The following is a 21,335-nucleotide window of genomic DNA, read 5'->3' on the forward strand; positions in this document are numbered from 1 at the left end:
CAAAACGGGGTTTTTATTACACCCCATTTGCCCCATTCGCCCCAGCTCCAGCTTGGTTAAGCTCAGAACGTCTTGCAAACAATCTGTGAATGCAAAGAGCTTCCTGCTGCTGCTAAGCACAAGGCAGCCCTTCCCTTCCTCCCCGGCACTCAATGACCGGACATGTGCTGGGACACAGACTGCAGTACACGTGTATCCACCCAGCCATAAGCAGAAAGCGGGGTGCAAGGCCGGGGACCCCACTGCCCTCCTCCATCCACTGCACAGCCCTCAAAAACACATCCTCTGCTCCCACTGTCACTTGCCCCCGTGCTATCCCAGCTGTCCAAAGCGGCCCCAGTTGCTCTGCAGGGCACAGAAGGACCCATTGTCATTGCTGTGCCAGCCCCCGCCCCGGCGCCAGCTGCTGCAGGGACCGGGTGGTGGCAGAGAGCGGTGGTGGCATCATGGTGGCCACGCTGGTGGTGGCCCTGCTTCTCCTCTGCTTGGCTGCAGGGACAGAGGCCAGCCCGGAGCTCAGCGGTGAGTGGGGCACGGGGGATTTGGGGACCATGAGGGGTGGGGTTGTAAGCCAGGCTTGGCTGGGTGGCTTGTGGAGTTTGGGGGATCCCATGGGAGATGCGCTGGCTCTGCCCCAGCACCCGAAGAGCTGTTCTAGGGCAGGTAGGGAGGATGTGATTTCATCTGGGCTGATCTGACAGCACAGCTCTGGATCTGAGTCAGCCACACCACGAGGAGAACTGCTTGCTGTCTGACAGCAGCTCAGCCTCACTGCTGGTGTTTCACCCCAAGAAAGCAGCATCTGAGCAAGAGTGTGTCAGTGCTGGGTGCAGGCACTGCGGTGCATCTGGCACTGGAGGAACCTCAGCTCCAAAGCACAAACCCCATCCACATCTCTGCAGTGCATGCTGCCGGTCCCTGGGAGCAGCACTGGCTGTGGCTGATGAAAGGTTGGTGGCCATAGTGGAATTGAAAGGGGCTCTTTGTGCATTCGAGCCTGGCACTGGTTTGTGGATGGATGGACAGAGGGACAAGTGTGGGGCTGGGAGCCAGCACTTCCACCTGCTTGTGTTCATTAGGGGCTGGGGGGCTGCTGGCTTTGCCCTGCCTTCCCAGCATCCCTGCATCCCTGCATCCCTCAGCATCCTACTTCCTTCACTGTCCTTCATCCCTCAGCATCCTACATCCATCACCTTGTGTCCCCCAGGGCCCTCAGTCCTGCCTGGCAGGGAAGGCTCATTGCCCTCTCCTCACCCCCAAGCTTCGAAACAACAGAGACAAAGCACTAAGATTGTGCTTTGGGACAGAAACTATGCAGGATTAAAGGAGAGAAATAGAAATACCCCATGCTGGGAATTCAGGATGAGAACCAGGACCTCTGCCCACCCAAAAGGATGTGGACTGGGAATAGCTCATCCATTGGGTTCTGCTGTATTATCTCTTGGTAACCTTTTCTTAGTGACCGACCATTACTTGGTGACCATCTCTGGCCATCACCTCTGGTCCCCTCCAGCTCATCGCCGTGTCCCCCTGCAGGGTACCTGCGCAAGGTGCTGCGGAACCACACGGTGCACACGTGTGATGGGGAGCAGCTCCTCATCCTGTGCCCTCGCAAGACCACCATCAGCATCCTGGGTGCCTTCTATGGGCGCCGCGTGCCCAGCCCCAACCTGTGCCCCAGCCCTGGCAACGTGTCGCAGGAGAGCACCGAGTGCATGTCACCCACTGCCCACCTGGTAAGGGCACATCACAAGTCATGCTTGAGCAAGAGCAGCCCGGGGGGGTGGCACTGCTGCAGCCCAGCCGGCACCAAAAGCCGGTGTCCCCTCAATGTCCCCTCAACGGGGACGGTACCCGAGCAAGGTGTGGCGTGAAGCCTCGTCCCCATCTTGTGGCCGTGAGTGTGCATTACACGGGGCCGTCCTAGAGGAAGGCTGGGGCTGCAAGGGCGTTGCACGGAGCTGCAGCAGTGCGCATGCTTGCAGGGTGTTTGCATGGAGCCCTGTGAGCGTGTCTCCACTTGCAGAAGGGCTGTGCGAATGCGCACGGCTACCTGCAAAGGTGTTGCATGGAGATATGTCAGTTGCATGCATGCATGAGTATTACATGCAGCCATATGAACGTGCATGCCTGCACAGGCATTGCATGGATCTTTGTGCATGCTTCCGTGGGTGTTGCTTGGAGCTGTGTGAGTGCACCTGCATGCATGGGTCTTGCAGGAAGCTGAGTGTGGGTGCCTGCATGCTTGCAGCATACACACTGCACGGAGCGGTGTCTGTGCACACATGTGCTGCAGTGCAGGCGTGCACACCTGCCCAGGTACTATGCACAGCCTGCACGGGCACAGGGCAGCACCTGGTTTGGGATTTGGCCACCAAAGTTGCCACCGTGGTGGTGACAGCAGCCACGGGACAGAGGTGACAGCACAGAAGTGAGCACAGCCCGGGGTCCTTCCAGCAGCCTCATGCTCAACCCACTCTGCCCTGCAGAAGCTTCTGGCTGAGTGTCAGGACCAGCAGTGGTGCCAGTTCTCAGTGCACAGCCAAGTGTTCGGGCCGGACCCGTGCCCCGGCACACACAAGTACCTCATCGCGTCCTACAAGTGCCGGCCAGGTGGGCAGCACCCACGGGAACCCAGGGCTGGGGAACAAGAGAGGGTTTGGGGGTTTGGGGTGTCACACTGGGTCACCCTGTGGTGTCACCCTCTTCCCACCCCACCCCAGATAACCATCGGGTGAAGACGGTGTGTGAGAACGACGAGCTGAGGCTGCACTGCCGGCCCAAATCCGTCCTGGCCATTTACTCTGCGCACTACGGACGATTCCTGCGGGGCAAACCTGAGTGCGATGCCCCCAATGCCGGGGGACCCCATATTGGTATGAGGGGGACAGGGTTGCAGCTTGGATCGTGGCTGGGAGCTGTGCTTAGCGCCATGCTGATGGCCAGAGTGTCCCTGCAGAGTGCCTGGCTCCGGATGCACTGCGGAGGGTCTCCAAGAAGTGCCACCGCAAAGGGAACTGCACAGTGACCGCTGACCAGGCCACCTTTGGGGACCCGTGCCTGCCTGGCATGAGGAAGCAGCTGCGGGTGTCCTACACCTGTGGTGAGAGTGGGACTGCAGGGCTAGGGAGGCTGCGTGTCCCCCACCCCTGGGGACAAGTGGGGTGGTGACACTCGGGATGGCATATCTCATTGCAGTGCCCAAGCAGCTGCTGGAGGAGGTGGGCCCAGACACCTCAGACCCCTTCCTGCTCTCAAACTACATGCACGGTAATTTGGGGAGCAGGGCAGAAACCATCTCATGCCCCATAGGGATGAAGAACCCCATAGCAATCTACCTCTGAGCAAACAAGGGTTGGGGAGGTGTTTTCTGATGGAGAGAACAGGGGGTCTGGCAGAGGGACCCCCCAAGGGGAGGCGGCCCTTCACGTCCCCTTGTTCACTGCAGGTGGCTGGTACAAAGGGCCCAGATTCTTCAGGCTCCGGGAAGACCGGATGATTTTTACTAGCTCCCTGGCAGCTTTTGCCCACCTCTGGGGTACGTGGCCCCAAAGTGCTGGGTTGGTGGGGAGTCTCCAGGCCCGGGTACCCTGTGTGTTGCAGCGGGGTGTGCACCCCGATGCCTCTCTTTGCTCTTCTTCCCTACCAGATGTCCCTGAAAAAGTCGCCCTCTACTTTCTCTGTGGGGTGTCGGCGGGCCTCGTTCTGCTGCTGTGCATCATCAGCCCCAAGGCTGCCTTCCTGAAGGAGGTCAGGGAGGCTCTGCTGGGCCCAGGTGGCCGCTCAGAGGCAAGCAGGACCAAACTGAGGGATGAGCAGGATGAAGACCTGCCTGATGACAGCTCCTCTGACTCCTCCTTTCGCCGCCTCACCCGTGCCTATCGTGCCACTGAGAGCATCTTTGGCCCAGAGCTGACAGCGGCCATGGAGGGAGTGGCTGAGCAGCAAGGCCATGGTGGGGAGGAGATCTGGATGCCCAAAGAATCCAGTCCCTATACCATCCAGAAGATCAAATCAGCCACCAAGTGAGGAGGTGAAGGACGAGGTGCTGTGCCGGGCACAGTGTTGGCTCTGCGCCTCCCTCTGTGCTTGGCATGCTGGATAGTGAGCCCTGCTTTCTGGAGAATGGGTTTGGTTTTTTTTAGCAAATAAAAGCAGAAGCTCAGAGTTCAGGAAATGAAGCTGTCATACCCAAGTTCCCGCCACCCCATCCCCAACAGGCTCCAGGTCCTCAGGGAGTTCCCATGACCCTGAAAGGATAGTGGGGGACACATGGCCTGCAGCAACCCACACTGCTCACCACCAGCTCTATTCCTCTTTGGTCTCCCCTCTGCCAATAGCAGTGGAAAGGGGAGGAGGAACAAAATGTTGGGCTCCAGTCGTGCTCGTGCTGCACAGCTCCCTGCTGCTGGCATTGGGCCACAGGGAGCAACAAGTCAGTCCTGTTTGAGCCTGGGAAAGGGAAAGGATTTAGCTTGGGAAGGGAAGGAAAACCCATCCGTGGCCGTCCCACAGACGATACTTCTCGCTCCTCCTCTCAACCCTGAGGCTGTGCCCGGGCAGCCATCCCAGAGCAAACACCACACCAGCAGATGCTTCTCATCCCTCCATCACCTCCAGAGCACCCAGAGCCTCCCGGGGGTGGTGCTGCAGGGACTAGAAATTCCTGCTTCCCCCATTGGGCCGGGCAGACACGGACCCGGCCCGGGCAGCTCAGTACTGCACAGCCACAGGTTGCTGGCTGGGATGGCACCCCGCAGGCGGCTGCACCCCTTTCCCAGGTGTGGGTGTGGAGTGGCCCAGAGGGTTTCTGTGGGGGGAACGCAGCCCTCGGGGGGTTCTCCACACAGCAGAGCTGAGCTCACCTTCGCTCAGGCCTCAGAGCCCGAGGGCCAGAGGCACTGATGGTGGGGAAAGCTGTTTGGTCAATAAAGGAACCTTGTAAACAAGATAGAGGGTGACTTTTCACATTAGCCATAAGAGCGATAGGACAAGGGGGAGGGCTGCACTCGGGTTTCAGTGGTGGGGAAGCTGCAGTCTCAGGATGGTGTTCACCACAGACTCCGGGCCTCAGTAGGCCTCGCTAGGCCCAAACACAGCCCTGCAGCCCCCCGCTGGGCACACAACCCCCAGAGCTCCCAGCACCTCGGGCTGCACGTCAGCACAGATCCGTGGAGGCCGCGGAGCTCCCGCAGGTCGCTACGCTCCTCCTCGCGCCGCGAGCAACAAACCACGCGGCCGCCATGACACCTCGGGGCCGCCATGACACCGCCCCCAACAGCCCCGGCCCCGCCCCCAACCGCCGTGACCCCGCCCCCCTCCCATCCGCCGCTCCTCATTGGCCGGCGGTGCCGAATTTTAAACTCTTCTCCCCTCCCCTTAGCAACCGCATCCGTCCCGGCTCTCCCATTGGCTCTCGTGCCGTGCGACCCGCTCGCTGATTGGCCACGCGGCTCGACCAGTGCCGGCAGCCGTCGCCGCGCTGCTACTTTCAAAAGAGCCGGGGCCGGCGGCTGCGTGCAGGTGAGCGGCGGTGGGTGCCCGGGTTTGCGGTTCCCGTTCGTAACCCCCTGCCTTTATTCCTATCTACATGGGGGCTCCGTCCCGTGTCACTGGGTGCCGAGCGGGCTCTGCCCTATAGGCCCTGAGGAATGGAGGGGTCCCACTTCACCCCCTCTCCCTATATCCCTTTGATTTCCCCCCCCCCCCCCCCCTCCATCTCTGTGTCTCGTGGGGCTGGGTGGGCACCTCGGAGCCTATGGGCGGTGCTGTTGGTTGCATTGGGCCCCCATAACTGTGCCCACCCCCCTCTTTGCTCGCAGAGGCCGAGGAGGAGGATGCCGGTGGCACGCAGCAGCAAGGCACAGAGCAGCAAGCAGCCCCGAGCCTGCAAGGCGCCCGCTGTTACCCAGAATGTCCCCCCCGAGAAGGTATGGCTGTGGGCTATGGGGTGGGGCGAGCTCCCTATGGGGTGCCCCCAGCCCCACATCACTGGCTGTATTGCAGGAGGAGGGCTGCCAGGCCAAGCGTTCCCCATCCTCACCCCAGGGAGGACCCAAGAAGAGATCAGCGTTTGGGGACATCACCAATGTGAGTGTACTGCTCCCAGCCCCTCCTCCCCCAGGAGCACTAATGAGCCTCATCTCACCTCTTTGCTTCCCCCCCCCCCCCCCCCCCCCCCACAAAAAAAAACAGGCTCACAAGAACCAGACGGTGACAGGGAAGAAGGAAGGGGTGAAAGCTTCCACCCACAAAACAGCGAGGATCCCCCCAGCCCCGACAGTGGCCAAGAACAATGAGATCAACCTGAAAAAGTGAGTACCCAGGTGAGATGGGTACAGGGTGCTGGGGGTCAGCACCTGCTCACAGCCATCCCTGTGGTGTTGGGGCTTCTCTGGCGTGCATGAGTAGGATGGGGATGGGCAGGAGATAGATGGAGCTTTTGGAGACCCAGGAGAAGTCTCCATGCTGATGTTCTTGACCTATCTAGGTCATTGAGGAAAACCCCCCCAGCAGATGTTCCCGTGGAGCCTGAGAAAAATTCTGTGCCTGAGGAGCCTGTGCAGGTATGAAGCTGACCCAGGTGATGGACCCAAGGGAGCAACCCGGCCCCCAGCCCTGTTCTAGGGGTACTGGGGCATCTCTGGGAGCTGCTCAGTGTGGTGGGATGGGAGCTGGAGGTTAAACCTGCTCCTCTGAGCGTCTCCAATGGGGAAAGAGTGGAGTGAGGGCTGCGGGTCAGCTTGGAGAGAGGGTGTGCTACCCCATAGAGCTCTGCAAGCTGTCCCACACCTGTCCTCACTGCTGCCTTCTCCACACAGCAGGTGCCAGTGGTGGAGGACATAGACAAGGAGCAGCTGGGAGACCCCTATGCCAATGCTGTGTACGCCAAGGAGATCTTTGAATACATGCGGGAGAGGGAGGTGGGTGATGAATGATGTCTGCCTGGGAAGTCGTGTGGGTTGGGAAGGGCCCAGTTTGGGAGGGGAGTCCCTGACTTCTGCTGCCCCGATAGGAGAAGTTCCTGCTCCCTGATTACATGGAGAAGCAGCCGGACATCAGCAGGGACATGCGTGCCATCCTGGTGGATTGGATGGTGGAGGTGCAGGTAGGCAGGCATGGTGAGGGAGCTCGGGTGGGAGTCACTCTGGACCTATGAACGCCCCCAGTTCATCAGAGCTCCTCCTCATCCCCCTCCCCATGCTGATGTGAATGCCCCAGGAATTCAGGTTTTTACCTGACATCTCATATCCCTGCAGGAAAACTTTGAGCTGAACCACGAGACACTGTACCTGGCAGTGAAGCTGGTGGATCACTACCTGGTGGAGGTGGTGAGCATGAGGGACAAGCTGCAGCTCATCGGCTCCACTGCTGTCCTCATCGCCTCCAAATTCGAGGTGATTCTTGGTGTGGGTTTTGATGCTGGGACTCCCAAAGCTCTGGGCTGGCATAGCCAGCCTTGTGCTGCCCCTTTCTATGCTGCGGGCTGAATCCTGCCTACTGGAGACCTGGCTCCTCTCTGCTGCTTGGGGACTGCCATGATACCAGGGTGTCACGATATGATGCTCCTGACAGGAGATATACCCTTAAAGGGCCTGAGAATTGCATAGTCTCCCCCCAAACGTTGCCAGGATGAGCGCTGAGCAGTCCCTCCCCACAGGAGCGCTGCCCTCCGTGCGTGGATGACTTCCTGTACATCTGTGATGATGCCTACAAGCGGGAAGAGCTCATTGCCATGGAGACGAGCATCCTCCGCACCCTCAATTTCGACATCAACATCCCCATCTCCTACCGCTTCCTGCGGCGCTTTGCCAAGGTGGGGGGCTTTGCCACCTCCCATGGGCCGGCACAAAGCAAGGGAGGGGAGGGTTGGGGGGGGGGTGGTGGCGACCTGAGGCCCCATAAAGAAGGATGCAGGTGTGGTGCTGCTTAAACCTGAGCCTTGTGCCCGCAGTGTGCCCGTGCCTCTATGGAGACGCTGACTCTGGCCCGTTTCCTCTGCGAGATGACCCTGCAGGAGTACGACTACGCACGGGAGCGTCCCTCCAAGCTGGCTGCCAGCAGCTTGCTGTTGGCACTCACCATGAAGAACCTGGGTGGCTGGGTGAGCATATGGGGATGTGGGGAGGGATGATGTGACATTGCAGGGGTGACCGTGGCTCCCACTTTGTCACTTCGCAGACCCCCACGCTGGAGTATTACAGTGGTTACTGCGCTCAGGACCTGCACCCCTTGGTGAAAAGGCTGAACTTTCTGCTCACCTATCAGCCTTGTGACAAGCTGAAGGCTGTGCGCACCAAGTACTCACACAGGTGAGCATCACAACAGCCCTTGGGGGGGCTCTTATGGGGGTGCAGGGGCTGCTGCTGAGCTCTATAACCCCACACACACCTCACCTCCTTGCAGGGTCTTCTTTGAGGTCGCCAAAACAACCCCCATGGACATGATGAAGCTGGAGGAGAAGTTGAAAAGCTAGCCCTGCCTCTGTACATAGCCTGTAAATAGCGGGGTGGGGGCACTGTGTACATAAAAGGGGGGGAAAAAAAAAACAAACCATAACACTGTTTTTACTGAATATGGGGGGGGAAAAAAAGTGATGTTGAGCTGTCAATAAAATATTGTGTATATCTTAACGTGGTTGTGGTAGGGGGCTGTTCATGAAGGGGATGCAGGGATGAAGGAGGGGCTAGAAGGGTCCGGGTCCCATCCCCTTTCTGTCCCCAGGCAGTGGCTTGATACCAGCAGCAGCAATAAATATCTTTTCTCCAAATATTTACACAGATAAATACCGATGTAGGGAAAAGGGGAGATCTTTTTGCTTTGGCTCCATACTGCAGCCCAGCTCCCTGGCTCCTGTAGTGACCCTGCACCATTGGTGCCTCCAGCCCCCAAAGCTCAGGGAGAAGCAGCAGCTCCAGGGATGCTGGGGGACAAACAGACAAAGCAAGGCAAGCGAGGGGCGGGGGGAAAGAAAGGAGGGCTCCACACACACATAGGGGACAGCAAGGACCCAGGCCCCCCAGCTCCTGGCAGCCTAGGGTGGGTTGCTGAGCTCCTTAATGGCTTGCAGGATTCTCTTCATGTGGCCAACTTTGGTGATGCCCAGGTCCTATGATGGGGGAGAGAGAAGCTGCAAAGCCTTGCTCCCATGGGAGGAGCACGGGAATGATACTGGTGAACCAGGGGCTGGAGCCAGCTCCCTCCCCACCACGTCCCCACTGATAAGGGACAATGAGGCTGAAGGAGGGATGGGGGCACAGTGCTCTCTTGTTTGGAGGTCTAGGAGGTGGAAACAAGGGCTGTGGTACCTTCAGGTCTCTCCTCTCCAGCAGGATCAGCTCTGAGCCCTGGATGTCGTGCCGCACAAAAATCTCTTTGTACTCCCCTAACCCAAGTGTTTCCAGCCAGGCAGCCACCTCCTCAGCACCCCATTTGTCTGCTAGAAGAGAGAAAAAGCCCAGAAGTGGAGCAGGGCACCAGCACATGTGTGGCATATGCTGTCCCTTCTTTCCCCCCACCTCTTTATGGGGCTCCTTCACTTCTGCATGGAGTATCCAACCATCTCCCTTTGCCCAATCAGCTTCCCATTGGGGCTGAGCTCTACTGCAGCCCCTTCTCATCTCATTGCATTGTACATCCCTCAGCCCATTGTATGAGCAGCTCCTTTACCTGGGAGTGAACTGTTGCTCTTTTGCTTCTGTGCCTTGTCCTTCCTGGGCTTGGGGATGTTGAGTCGAAGCTTGAAGCTGCCCTTATTGGCACTGCTGGCACACTCCTGCAAGAAACAGGGCTGAGCCCACCCCTACAGCCCCACAGCCCGTTCCCCCCCACCCCTATGCACCCACCTCCTCGCTGGGGTGTGCGATGGGTCCCAGCCAGTGGATGTCCAGCAGCCGCTGCAGCTCCTGGCCCAGCACGCTCAGGGGGCCCTGCAGTGCTTCCTCCTCCTGAAGTGAGTCCAGCTGCAGGGGACAGGGACCGTCCCCAGCCCCACTGCCACCTGCTGGAGGGGGGGACAGCTGGGCTGGAGGGCTCGGGGGGGTCCCCAGCCCCACACTCACCGCCTTCCCCTCCAGGAATGCTCTGGTTTCAGTATAGAGAGCTTTGATGCTCAGCACCACCTCCACGGCTGCGTTCCTGCTGAGAAACTGTGGGGGCATAGGGGGTGAGCATCAAGCCAGCTGTATGCAAGGGTGGGGGTTTGGCCCCCCAGCCCTGCTCACCTCGGAGGTGCCAGCAGCTTTGTTGCAGAGCGCATCGCTCAGCGCCGAGGTGCTGGTATTGACGGCGTGTGCCAGCTCCTGCTCCACACCTTTGTGCGCCTTGGCTGCCTCGCGGATCCTGCAGTAAGGATGGGATGGGATGGAGCCGCTGTGTCCCCATGCCCCTTGCAGCCCCTCGCCCCCATCCTGACCTGGCAATGAGGGTCTCAGCCACACGTGACAGCTGCTGCAGCAGGCTGCTCTCCTCCTCGGTCAGGTACTCCATGGACTGCTGCGAGCTGAGCCGTGGCCGCGTGGCTGTCCGGTAGCTCTCCCCCTTCTGCTTGTCCTCCCACGACTTCAGGGTGCTTTCAAATGCCTGCGGGGGCACAGAGGTCCCACCCTGCTCACCCCACAGCCCCACAGCCCATCCCGCGGGGCTCACCCGGTCCCTGGTCAGCATCTGCGCCCGGTTCTTGTGCTGGATCCGGATGACGCCGGGCGGTTGGATCCACGCTTCCCCATCCACCTGCACCGGGACACCCTCATCCCCACGGATGGTGATCTTCACCACGCGGCACTGCGGGGCAGGCAGGGCTGGCACCATGGCTGGCAGAGGGTGGCACCCCGCGGGGCTCCCCCCGGCCCTACCTGGGCGATGCGGTGGTGCTGCAGGTTGATGACCCGTGACACGGCCATCTGGATGCTGCCAAACACAGCCACCACCTCCAGCTTCTTGTCATCAAAGGATGGCGCGCCAAAGTTCTGCACGAGAGTGGCCCCATGATACTGGGCTCAGTGCACCCTCCCCAGTGACAGAGAGGGATTCTGCCCCCACCCCAAGCTCGCACTCACGTTGTCCTCCTTGGTGCCACCCCAAAAGTTGATGCCCCCTGCATAGCTGGGGATGTTGAGCACGGCGATGCCCTGTAGGCTGGGCAGCGAGATGGGTACCCCGTCGCACTGCAAGAGAGGGCTGAGCCTGGGGGCCACCCCACTGCCCCAGCCCCAGACCTGCTCCCAGCCCTGGCCCCATACCTCCAGCTGCACCCGCTGCTCCAGGTTCTTGTAGGTTCTCTGCAGCAGCTCCTTGGTGCCCAGCACTCCATACCACATCATGTTCTTGGTGCGGCTGCTGCGGGGTGCAGTGGGGGAGGTGAATGGCCACAAGCCACACAGCATCCCAGTGATCCCACCCAACATGCCAGCAGTCCATCTCAGTATCCCAGTGGTCCTTCCCATCATCCCACTATCCTGGCATCCCAGTAGTCTCTTCCAGCAACCCAGTGGTCCCTCCTGGCATCCTAATGATCCCTTTCAGCAACCCTTTAATCCATCCTGGCATCCCAGTGGTCTTCCCTGGCATCCCCATATTCCTTTCCAGCATCCCAGTGATCCATCCCAGCAATCCCTCCCAGCATGGGCACCACAGAGCTGGGCAGGGCAGTACCCAGACCCAGGCGTCCCATATTATTCCCAGGGGGGTCTCAGCTAACCTGCACTTCTTTGGGTGCTCATCCCTCTTGTTGTTGAACTCCAGCGAGATCTTGGCATCCAGGCCAATGCCAAAGTAGTTGTTCATGACGCATTTCTCTGAGAAGTGCCTGAAAGCAGCAGGATTGGCACCAGGATTCGAAGCAAAAACCCGACAGGGCCTTGGGGTGACCCCAAACTCACAGCACACCGGGGTCCTCGGGGAACTGCAAGCTGCCAAAGGTGTCTGGCCTCTCCAGGAGGATGGATGAGGTGGCCGAGGTCACCGTCTCCCGCCGAGAGCCTGCGGGGTGGGTTGGAGGCAGCTGCTGAGTAAGCCCACCCCATTGCTCCCCTCAAAGCCCACCCTAAAAGATGCTGTGTGCCATATGGTTGCCTTACAGAGCCGCTCCTCCTCCTTGTTGAGCTCCTCCGAGCTGTCCTTCTTGCTGGGGACTGTGGTGGCTTGATATGCTTGGGTCTGCTTGTTCTGCTCATCCACAGCTGGGGGCAAACACAGGATAGCAGTGGGGCCAGAGCAACCCCCTCCCCGCACCCCAACAGCTGCCCCCAGCCCCAGAGCATTGCACCACCCCAGCCTTTGGATCACCCAGGAGATGTGGTGATGCTCCTTTGGGATTGCACAGTGATGAACATTCAGAGGGGAAACTGAGGCACGGCCCCTCCCTGTGCCACCCGCTCACCTCTCTCAGCCTGCTCGATGATCTGCCGCAGGGCTTTCTTCAGGCTGTTGGCCCTCAGCATCAGCTGCTCCTTGGATTTGAAGATGCGGGGCACAGGGCTGGGGGCAAAGCCGCCTTTCTCCAGCTCCTTGGCATCGGTCGGGGTGCCCTGTGGGGTCCCCTCGGAGACCACGATGGCCTGAGCCTCCTCGGTCAGCTCCCTCACCAGTGAGTCCAGCTTCTCATTCAGCATGGCACACTGTGGGGTGGCCACGTGCTCAGCTCAGTGCCTGGCACCCCAAGGCATGGCACCCCAAATGCCTGTGCATCCCATGCTGTTCTGGACACCCTATGTTTGCTTGGGTACCCAACTGTTTAAGCATCCCATGCTTGCCTGAGTACCCCAAATGCCTGGATGCCACATGCTTACTCAGGTACCCCAAGTGCCTGGGCATCTCGTGGCTACCTGTGCAACCCAAGTGCCAGGAAATCCTGAATATTTGGGCACCCCATGCTTCCCTGGGTACCCTGAGCACTTGGGCAGCCTTGAACACTCTGGCATCATATGCTTAACTGGGAATCCTGTGTATTTGGGTTTGCCAGGGCAGTCCAAGTGCCTGGGACCCCAAGATCTTGGGCACCCAGCTTCCTGGTACTCTGGGCTCCCCAGGTGCCTCAGTATCCCATACTTTCCTGGGCACCCCAAGAACTGGGCACTCCCATGGCACGCACACCCCCAGCAGCCCCCCACTACCCACCTCAGCCTCCCCAGGCCCACCTTTCTGGCCATCAGCTCTGCCTCCTGCTTATTCTCAGTTGCCCTCTTGTAGGCACGGCCAACTTCAGCCACAAAGTCATTGACGGTGCCACAGAGGAACCTGACAAGGGAAGTAGCAGAGAGTGATGAGACCGGTGGTGTCCTCGGAGGGACCCATCCCCAGCAGACCATTCCCAGCACTCCCGTACTTGGCAGATGAAATCACCACTGAGTGCTTGTCTGACTCCAGGATCTTGGCCAGGTGGAAGGCAACGGAGTCAGCGTAGTGGGAGATGTGGGCCTGGGGAGAAGACAGCTGGATGGGTGTCCCAAATCAGGATGGGGACAAGGCACCGCGTCCATCCCCTTAGCACAGGGACACAGTCCAGTCTGAGCCTCACCGTGCTCCCTCCCCACAACATCCCCCATCTAACATTGGTTTAAGGGTGGCAGGGACTCATCCCCAGAAGTGCCCACCTGGATGTTGGAGTCTCCATCCTCCTCCTCCTTCAGGACTGGTGGGGACTGCTTGGGGGCTTCGTAGGTCAGCACGCTCCACCTGCCAAGCAGAGAGCAGGGATGCCACAATGCCCTGACCCCATCCAGCGCACAGGGGTGTCCAGGTCCCCCCAGAGCTCACCGGTCCAGCATCTTGGTGGTGGCCCTCTCCAGCTTCTCCAGAATCTGCAGCAGCTGCGTGTCATCATCACAGAGGCTGCCCCAGCCCAGCACTCGTGCCAGGTCATTACCAGTGCCCAGGGGCAGGACACCCAGCTGGCACTGCAGGACAGGGATGGGGTTCAGCCCTGCACCTAGCCTGTGGGTACCCCACACCTCAGTGCTGCAGGAGACATCACTGTGGGTACGTCCCCATTGTCCCCATGGGATGGAGATGGGAGGTGGTAGCCCATTGTCCCCATTGTCCCCATTGTCCCCATTGTCCCCCTGCCTCCACTCACTTGCTTGTGCAGCCCCAGTGCATCGATCTCAGACAGCACCCATCCCACGCTGCCATCACCGCCGCACACCAGGATGCGGAAAGTGGAGAACTTCTGGAAGAGGCGCAGCCTGGAAAAGGGGCAGAGGGGGCTGTGGAGTCCCACTGGGCTCCTGCAAGTGACACCCCCGTGCCAGCACTCACCCCAGGTGTGGGCCTCCATTCATGAGGTCAAAGACCTGGGCAGGGTTGAGGAACTGCTTGAACTTGCGCAGGAACTTGACGCCCTGGTTGTCCCCACTCTTGGAGTTGACGAAGGCCAGCAGGGGGCTGGAGCAGGAGGAGGGACAGGTGGCCTTCCAGAACCCTGTGGGGACACACAGACATGAGCACTGTCCACAACCCTGAGGGCATTGAAGGAGGCACCTCCGGAGATCAAAAGATGCCCTGACTGCATCCAGCCCTATAGGCAGGGGGAAGAGTAAGCAGAGGGCTACAGGAATGGCGAGGGGTTGGAAGAGGAGGAGCAGGAGATGGAGGTGGGATGAGATGGAGATGGGGATGGGATGTTGATGGGATGGGATGGGGTTGGATGGGATGGAATGGGGAAAGGCAGAGATGGGGTTGGAGATGGAATGAAGATGCGGTGGGATGGGATGGAGACAGGGAATGAGATAGGAAGGGGATGGGAATGGGAATGGAGAAGAAGAGGATAGGAGAAGGAGAAGGAGGATAGGAGGAGGAGGAGGAGAAGAGATACAGATGGGATGGTATCTGATGGGGATGGGGAGAAACATGGGCATGGAGATGGGGTTGGGGACGGAATGGAGATGGTATGGGATAGAGACAGGGATAGGAATGAGGATGGGAGTCGAGATGGGAGGAAATTGGGAATGAGGATGGAATGGAGATGGGGAAGGAGATGGGATGGGATGGGAATGGGAATGGGGCCAGGGACAGGCAAGGCTGTGCCAGGGCAGCACATGGGCCAAGTCTGGTTCCTCCAGCACTGCTCCTGCAGGCTCAGTGAGTCAGTGGGCTGGCTCCTGTCCCCAAGCTGCAACCACAGCAACGGGCACAGAGGGGTCTGTCCCTCACTGCAGGGACTGGCCCAGCAGAACCAGGTGGGGAATCCCCACCCAAATTTAGTGGCATTTGGTGGCTCCTGGGGAACAGCCACTGCCAGAGGCTGCCATGCCCCCCCCAGCTCTGCAGATGACTCAGGGAGGTTGGCAGCCAGCAGTACGCTTTTAAAGAAATGAGATGTGGAATGCGACGTGCCCACAGCAGAGGATGGATGGGGCAGGCCCACGGACGGCTCAGGGACACCTTGGCCACCCCAGTCCCAGTCCCTGGGTTGGATGGAGCAGACATGGCTCCGAGGAGGGAGGAGAAGCGTGTGACGGTTGCCCTGACAGCATCCCGATGAGTAACGAGCAGCAGATGAGCCACCGGCTGAGCGGAGTGGTGGAAATCATTAAAGAACACCAGAAGAAATATCCGGAGGAGAGGAACAGATTTTGCTTGGCGGAGGCCAGCTGGACCCCTCCGGATAAGGGAAGCAGATAGGGAAAGGGAAGCGGTGCGGGAACATCCCTGGGTGGCGTTCACTTTGGAACCTACTGATGCCACAGCCACGGTGCATCCCCTCCCAACTCACCATCAGAGTCGATGCTGTTCAGGGCAGTGGGTGGGATGATGGACACTTTGTACTGCCCCAGGGGGCACCTCTTTCCGAACTGCTCCTTGCAGGCACTGTGTACCTGGGGGCATTTGTGTGAGCTGTGGGACATCCCGCAGCCTCACTGTCCCCAGGGGACATGGGGGGGGACACATCCTTACGATGGCTTTGCACCAGAGGCACCGCCAGTCCTGCAGCCTCCGCACGCTGCCGCAGGTCCGGTCGCAGACGGCACAGCGTGCGCTCACAGGAAGGTTCCCCTCCAGCCACTGGTGGGGCATGGCCACCTGCAGCAGGGACAACTGTCACTCCTCAGCCACCACTCTGTGCACCCAGGAGCCACAGGTGAGGGGATGTCCCACTTGGTGTCAGCTCCCACCCACGCCCGCCCGGTGATGGTGTCCCCGCAGTGGGGTTGCTCACCCCATCCTCATCCTCGATGATGTCGCTGCCGATGGATGCCAGCGTGGTCCACTTGCAGTTGTTGGTGGCTCTGACGGCGCAGCGCTTGTGAGCTTTGAACTTGCACACTTGTGGGGTTTGGAAGAGCAGGTGAGGGCTGAGGACGGCCCCTGATCCCACCTCCCCCCACCCCATTGACCCAGGGGTCCCCTGTGTGCCCACCTTCACAGGAGAGGCCGTGAGAGGTGACCCCCGAGAGCGCCTCGCGGCACACGTTGCAGAAAGTGGGTCGAGCATGGGAGCAGGCGTACCAGTTGTGCATCCCTGAGAAGTGTTCCATGTTGAACTGCGTGGCCTGTGGGGCACAGCCCGGCTGCAGCCACAGCCCTGTCACCCCACAGGTCCCCCCTCATCCCAGTGGCCCTTCCCAGCACCCTGCTATCCCAGCAGTTCTCCCCAGCAACACAACATCCCTGCAGTCCTTCCCAGTATCCTGCTATCCTGGCATCCCAGAGGTCCCTTCCAGCATCTCACAGTCCCTTTGGTCCATCCCAGCATCCCAATATCCCAACAGTCCCTCCCAGTATCACATCATCCCAGCACTGCGAGCCCTGGGGACCCACACCCTGACCCCACAGCCGTCCCACCTCGTGGATCTCCCACTTCTGCACTGACTTCAGGGCCCCAATCCAGTCCTCCATCTCCTTGCGGTTCTCGGCACACAGGATGAGCTTGCGGAATGGTGTGATCACCTGCAACAAGCCACAGTGCCACAGCCCATTGCAAGGCCACCCCACAGAGAGCCAAACCCCACAGCAGCCCACCCAAACCCCACATCAGGACACCCAAATCCCACGGCAGCCCACCCAAACCCCACATCAGGACACCCAAATCCCACGGCAGCCCACCCAAACCCCACATCAGGACACCCAAATCCCACGGCAGCCCACCCAAACCCCACATCAGGACACCCAAATCCCACGGCAGCCCACCCAAACCCCACAGAAAGTCTCCGCCTCACTGTGAAGCTGTTGTTGACGTTCTTAGTGCTGCTCTCAGCCACGCTGGCATCAGACAGATCCACCTCGTCAAAGATCAGGGACTGTGGGAACAAAGCAGGGCTCAATACTGCCACAAACCCAAACCCAGCTCGGTGGAGGCTCAGAACCCCCCCAACCCACCTTAGCATCCTTGGCATAATAGAGAGTCCGGCCCCGCAGCTTGAAGTATCTCCGCTTCCATCTCTGGAAGGAGCTCGTCTGTTTCAGCAGCAGCCCCTCCTTCACACTCTTCTGCAGGGGCATTGGGACATCAGCTCCCAGGAGCCCCCACCCAGTGACAGAGGATGGCAATAATGATCACAGGGACAAGGGGATGCACGGTGATGATGAGGGAACATTGAGGAATCCTGAAGGTGATGGGTATGGGGGTGCAGGGGGTGACAGAGGGACATGAGGGGTCACGGTGATGTGAGGAGAGGGGGATCCTGCTGGTGAGGAGCAAGGAGACATGGGTAGCTTTATGATAGAAACGAACGTTGGGGTGTGGGTAGTTGTAATGGTGAGGAATGGGGGATGCAGGGGGATGGTGGGGAGTTCCTGGTGGGGGGGAGAAGTGAGGGGACACAGTGAGCTCCTAACAGTGAGGAGTACGGCACACGGGGACCTGCTGCTGGTGGTGTGCAGGGGGATGCAGTGGGCTGCAGGTGGGAAGGAGCAGGGGGGCACGGGGTGATCCTAATGCCTGGAAGCAGGGGTTGCAGCACGGTGCAGGCATAGCGGGGTCAGAGCCAGCACTGCAGCCCAGCTCAGCGTGGCCGGGGGCCAGGCGGGCAGCACGATCCTGCAGGGAGGGTGCCAGCACCGCAGCGGGAGCAGCTCCGGGCAATGCAGGGCTTGGGCAGGATGTGACCTGGCTGCTCAACCCAAAAAGCAGAGCCCTCTCCACCCCCACCCCCACATCAAAACAGCCCAAATCGGAGCCAAAAGCCCCAAAAGAAAGAGGAGGAGAGGCGGCTCAGCACGCATCACCGCACCAACCTGCATCTCACCAGCATCACCCCATGAGCACGCAGAGGGATCTGGCGGGTCCGACCCCGCACCCCCAGAATGCCAGCAGGGTTGGGGTGCACGCAACAGGCTGTGGGTGGCTGCAAACCTTATCAGCTGTGCAACACAAGGGGCCCTTCCGGGCTCGGCCACAACTGTGCACCCCGAGGATATGCCCTGCAGCCCTGCAGCCCCCAAACCTCGGTGCTACAGGGACCCCTGCAAGGTTTCAGTGCCGGTGCCTGAAAAGGGGCTGCAGAATTAATGGGGGATAGTGATGCAGTGTGTGCAGAACGGAACATGTGTTGGGGTGAGGCACACACAGACATCCGGCTGCTGGCACCACGGCTATCTTGGTGGCCCAGGCACTGCCACTCCATCCCCTGCCACATCCCTGCAGGCTGGGAGCAATGTGGGGCACTGGGGCAAAGATGGGCTCCGGTGCTGGTGGTATCCCTATAGGTTGACCAATGGGGTCCCAAGCAGAGGCCAATGGGATCAGGATGTCTCCATGGGGGGAACTCACAGCACGCAGGGGACCCCAAAGTATACAAGGGGACTGCAAAGCATATGGGGGATGTCATCATCCCAAAGGATGGCAACCCCAAAGCATGTAGGACAGCCCCAAAGATCACATGGCATTCAGAAGGACCCCAAAGCACATTGGGGAACCCCAAAGCATATAGGGGGACCCCGAAGCACACAAGGGGACCCCAAGGTATCCAGTTGACCTTGGAGCATGCAGGGGGACTCCAAAGCATGCAGAAGACCCCAAGGCATGAGGGGGACTGAAAATCGTATAGAGGGTCCCCAAAGCATGCAGGTGATTTAAGAGCATGCAGAGGACCCCAAAGTGCACAGGGGACCTAAGAGCCTGCAAGGGATCCCCTAAAGAACACAGGGGACCTTAAAGTACAAAGAGGGACCCCCAAATTGAGTAGGGGCACATGGAACCACCTCAAGCACACGGGGGGACCCCAATGCACACAGGCAGCTGCCATCAGCTCCCAGAGATGAACTGTAGCCCAGCATCTCTGCGGTGACACTTCTCAGCCCAGCCCCACCAGCGTTGTCCCCTCAGTTACTCCAGCAGGTGACACCCCAGGGTGACACCCCAGGACTGCTCTGCCAGTGGTGGGGGACATTCCCATCCCCAGTTCTCCATTGAAGCCCACATCCCTCCGGGGAACCGGCAGCCCTCAGCCCCAGTGAGGAGGAGGAGGAGGGGGTGGCAGCAACCCCCCTCCTGCACCGGGGCCATTTAGCCCTGCAGGGGCACCTGCGCCTGGCAGCTGTCGTTGTCACAGAGCACAATGGCCTCAACGCCTCCGCGCCAGGGCCGGCACAAAGCGCCCCACAGGGTGCCCCGCAATTACAGCCCACGAGTTGGGGTGTGGGGGACGGGGGGCTGGCATGGATGGGGGTGGGGATGGGGCTGGTATTTGGGGTGCACGCTGATGGGGATGGATGCAGCATGGATGGGGTGGGATGCCTGCCCTGTCCTGTCCCCAGGGGAGATATCACTGCCACATGGAGGTATGCTGAACCCCAAAAGGTGGGGGGTGGGGACCCCAAAACCTCAGTAGTCACCCTGTTATCAGCAGCAGGGATGGCTGAGGGCACCCAAAAATAGGTCTCCCCTCCTCGCTGCTAAGCCAGGCATCTCTCGGGAACCAGTGGGTTCTCCCTCATTAACTCTGTGCTAATTAGGGCTGGGGGGTGCTGCCCCCCCATATGGCTGCCCAGGGGTCACACTGTATGCCATATATGCTCTCTTTCCAGCACTGCCTCCTGCATGATGAAGTGCTGGATGCTGCCACCCAGCCTGGGGGACAGAAGGATCCCATGACACCACCATGCATAGCACAGCACAGAGCCAGCGATCCCAAGCAGCACCGGGAGCTCTGCCACCCCCAGACCCACATCGGCCTCCTGTCCCCATAGCAGCACCCCATATTTTTATAGGACCTACCAAAATGTCACGCCACACACAAGCTGCCAACCCGTAACCACAGCTGGGAGGAAATAAAAGGCAGATTTGGGGTCGGGGCTGACAGGAGGTGGGAGTCCCCTCACCTTGCTCCGCATCTGCCCTGAGGTGGACACCTTCCGGATGAGTTTGTGGGTGCTGCCCTCCTGCTCTCCCTCGCTGTCTGACGACTCCTCACCGCCCGCCTCGGGGGACACAGGGGACAGCTTGTCCGAGTCCAGGGATGACACGGATTCCCGTGCCTGCCGCAGGAACAGGTCGCCGGCCACCAGCTTCTCGGCCATCTTCGGGGGGGGGGGGACGGCCCTGAGGTGGGGAGATGGGGCCCTGAGATGGGGCACAGAGCCCCCGCGAGGTGGGAATCCGTGGGGATGGAGCCATTGGGGTGCACAACTTCTCCCGTTCCCTCTAGCGTTTCTCCTTGTTTAGGTGCCCCATCGCTTGGTCCTCCTGCTGCCACCCGGTGCCGTTGGGGTGCTGCCCCCCACCCCGCAGCCCCCACCTGTGGGTGCCTGTCCCTGGGGTGTGCTGCAGGGAAGGGGGGGGCTCTCCCACCTCAGGAAGGGATGAGGGGCTTCCAGGATGGGATGGGGGCTCCCCATATGGAGTGTGGGGGGGGTGGGGGCACCCACCTGGTTGCATGGCAGGGCACCCACTGCAGCCCCCCCCACCTCCCCTACACGCTCTGCCTCCTTCCCTCTCGAGCACCAAGCGTGGGCTGCCGATTTATGATGGGATGGGGGGGGTTGGAGGGGGGGAGCAAAGCAGCAGCACCGCAGTGCAGCCCCCCCACCGCTCTCCCCCCTCTAAATCCAACCGCAGATCCGCGCACCCGACTCCCCCCACCCACCTTCCCCCCCCATTTAAAAACCCACGGCACGCACCTTTGCAGCCCGGAGCCGCCGCCGATGCCGATGCCGGTGCAAGGACGCGGTGCACCCCCCGGCCCCCCCAGCACGACGCCTCTGCACGGCAGCCCCGGCCCTGCCCCTGCGCTGCAAGCCTCAGCCTGCACCGGCTGCCGTTCTGCCGTTCTGCTGCTCTGCTGCTCTGCGCTGCGCTGCGCCGCGCGCGAGCGGCCCACGCGCGGCCCCGAGCACGCGCGCACACTCAGCGCCGTGCACATGCGTGTGCACCGCCCACGTGGAGCGGTGCGCGTGGA

The 21,335-nt window shown here is 60.4% G+C and overlaps 3 protein-coding genes across 14 annotated transcripts; 2 read left to right on the forward strand and 1 right to left on the reverse strand.

Annotated features, from left to right (window-relative positions):
• Positions 1-446: 446 nt before the first annotated feature.
• LOC107312613 (protein eva-1 homolog C-like) lies at positions 447-4,177 on the forward strand. Its single transcript, XM_032444120.1, has 7 exons — positions 447-522; positions 1,537-1,736; positions 2,490-2,613; positions 2,724-2,876; positions 2,960-3,103; positions 3,199-3,270; positions 3,449-4,177. Exons 1-7 carry the CDS (start codon positions 447-449, stop codon positions 4,027-4,029), a joined length of 1,350 nt encoding a protein of 449 aa, XP_032300011.1. The 3' UTR covers positions 4,030-4,177.
• Positions 4,178-5,412: 1,235 nt separating this feature from the next.
• Positions 5,413-8,633, forward strand: CCNB3 (cyclin B3). 3 transcript variants are annotated; one of them, XM_015860250.2, is made up of 12 exons: positions 5,413-5,523; positions 5,823-5,930; positions 6,007-6,090; positions 6,196-6,314; positions 6,491-6,566; positions 6,822-6,923; positions 7,016-7,108; positions 7,260-7,397; positions 7,661-7,816; positions 7,955-8,104; positions 8,182-8,312; positions 8,407-8,633. In XM_015860250.2, exons 2-12 carry the CDS (start codon positions 5,838-5,840, stop codon positions 8,474-8,476), a joined length of 1,212 nt encoding a protein of 403 aa, XP_015715736.1. In that variant the 5' UTR covers positions 5,413-5,523; positions 5,823-5,837; the 3' UTR covers positions 8,477-8,633. The 3 variants fall into 3 exon arrangements, with proteins under 3 accessions (XP_015715736.1, XP_015715738.1, XP_015715737.1); XM_015860252.2 differs by having other exon boundaries at positions 6,825-6,923; XM_015860251.2 differs by lacking the exon at positions 5,413-5,523 and adding an exon at positions 5,539-5,558.
• Positions 8,634-8,736: 103 nt separating this feature from the next.
• On the reverse strand, positions 8,737-21,314 carry LOC107312629 (diacylglycerol kinase delta). Of its 10 annotated transcripts, none has more exons than XM_015860247.2 (30): positions 21,058-21,314; positions 20,260-20,479; positions 17,317-17,427; positions 17,157-17,237; positions 16,783-16,887; positions 16,358-16,508; positions 16,157-16,263; positions 15,895-16,020; positions 15,713-15,815; positions 14,257-14,419; positions 14,075-14,183; positions 13,756-13,895; positions 13,593-13,674; positions 13,325-13,416; positions 13,137-13,236; positions 12,380-12,617; positions 12,078-12,179; positions 11,880-11,979; positions 11,699-11,806; positions 11,241-11,337; positions 11,058-11,165; positions 10,854-10,967; positions 10,648-10,782; positions 10,415-10,581; positions 10,224-10,341; positions 10,062-10,148; positions 9,846-9,947; positions 9,670-9,775; positions 9,309-9,439; positions 8,737-9,109 (listed from the first exon to the last, which is right to left on the reverse strand). In XM_015860247.2, the coding sequence occupies exons 1-30, from the start codon at positions 21,297-21,299 to the stop codon at positions 9,035-9,037; spliced, it is 3,720 nt and encodes a 1,239-aa protein (XP_015715733.1). In that variant the 5' UTR covers positions 21,300-21,314; the 3' UTR covers positions 8,737-9,034. The 10 variants fall into 10 exon arrangements, with proteins under 10 accessions (XP_015715733.1, XP_032300297.1, XP_032300296.1 ...); XM_032444406.1 differs by having other exon boundaries at positions 9,670-9,790; XM_032444405.1 differs by having other exon boundaries at positions 9,670-9,790; positions 9,846-9,962.
• Positions 21,315-21,335: the final 21 nt, after the last annotated feature.

The sequence above is a fragment of the Coturnix japonica genome, chromosome 4 (genome assembly GCF_001577835.2).
Source record: "Coturnix japonica isolate 7356 chromosome 4, Coturnix japonica 2.1, whole genome shotgun sequence".
Classification (NCBI taxonomy): domain Eukaryota; kingdom Metazoa; phylum Chordata; class Aves; order Galliformes; family Phasianidae; genus Coturnix; species Coturnix japonica.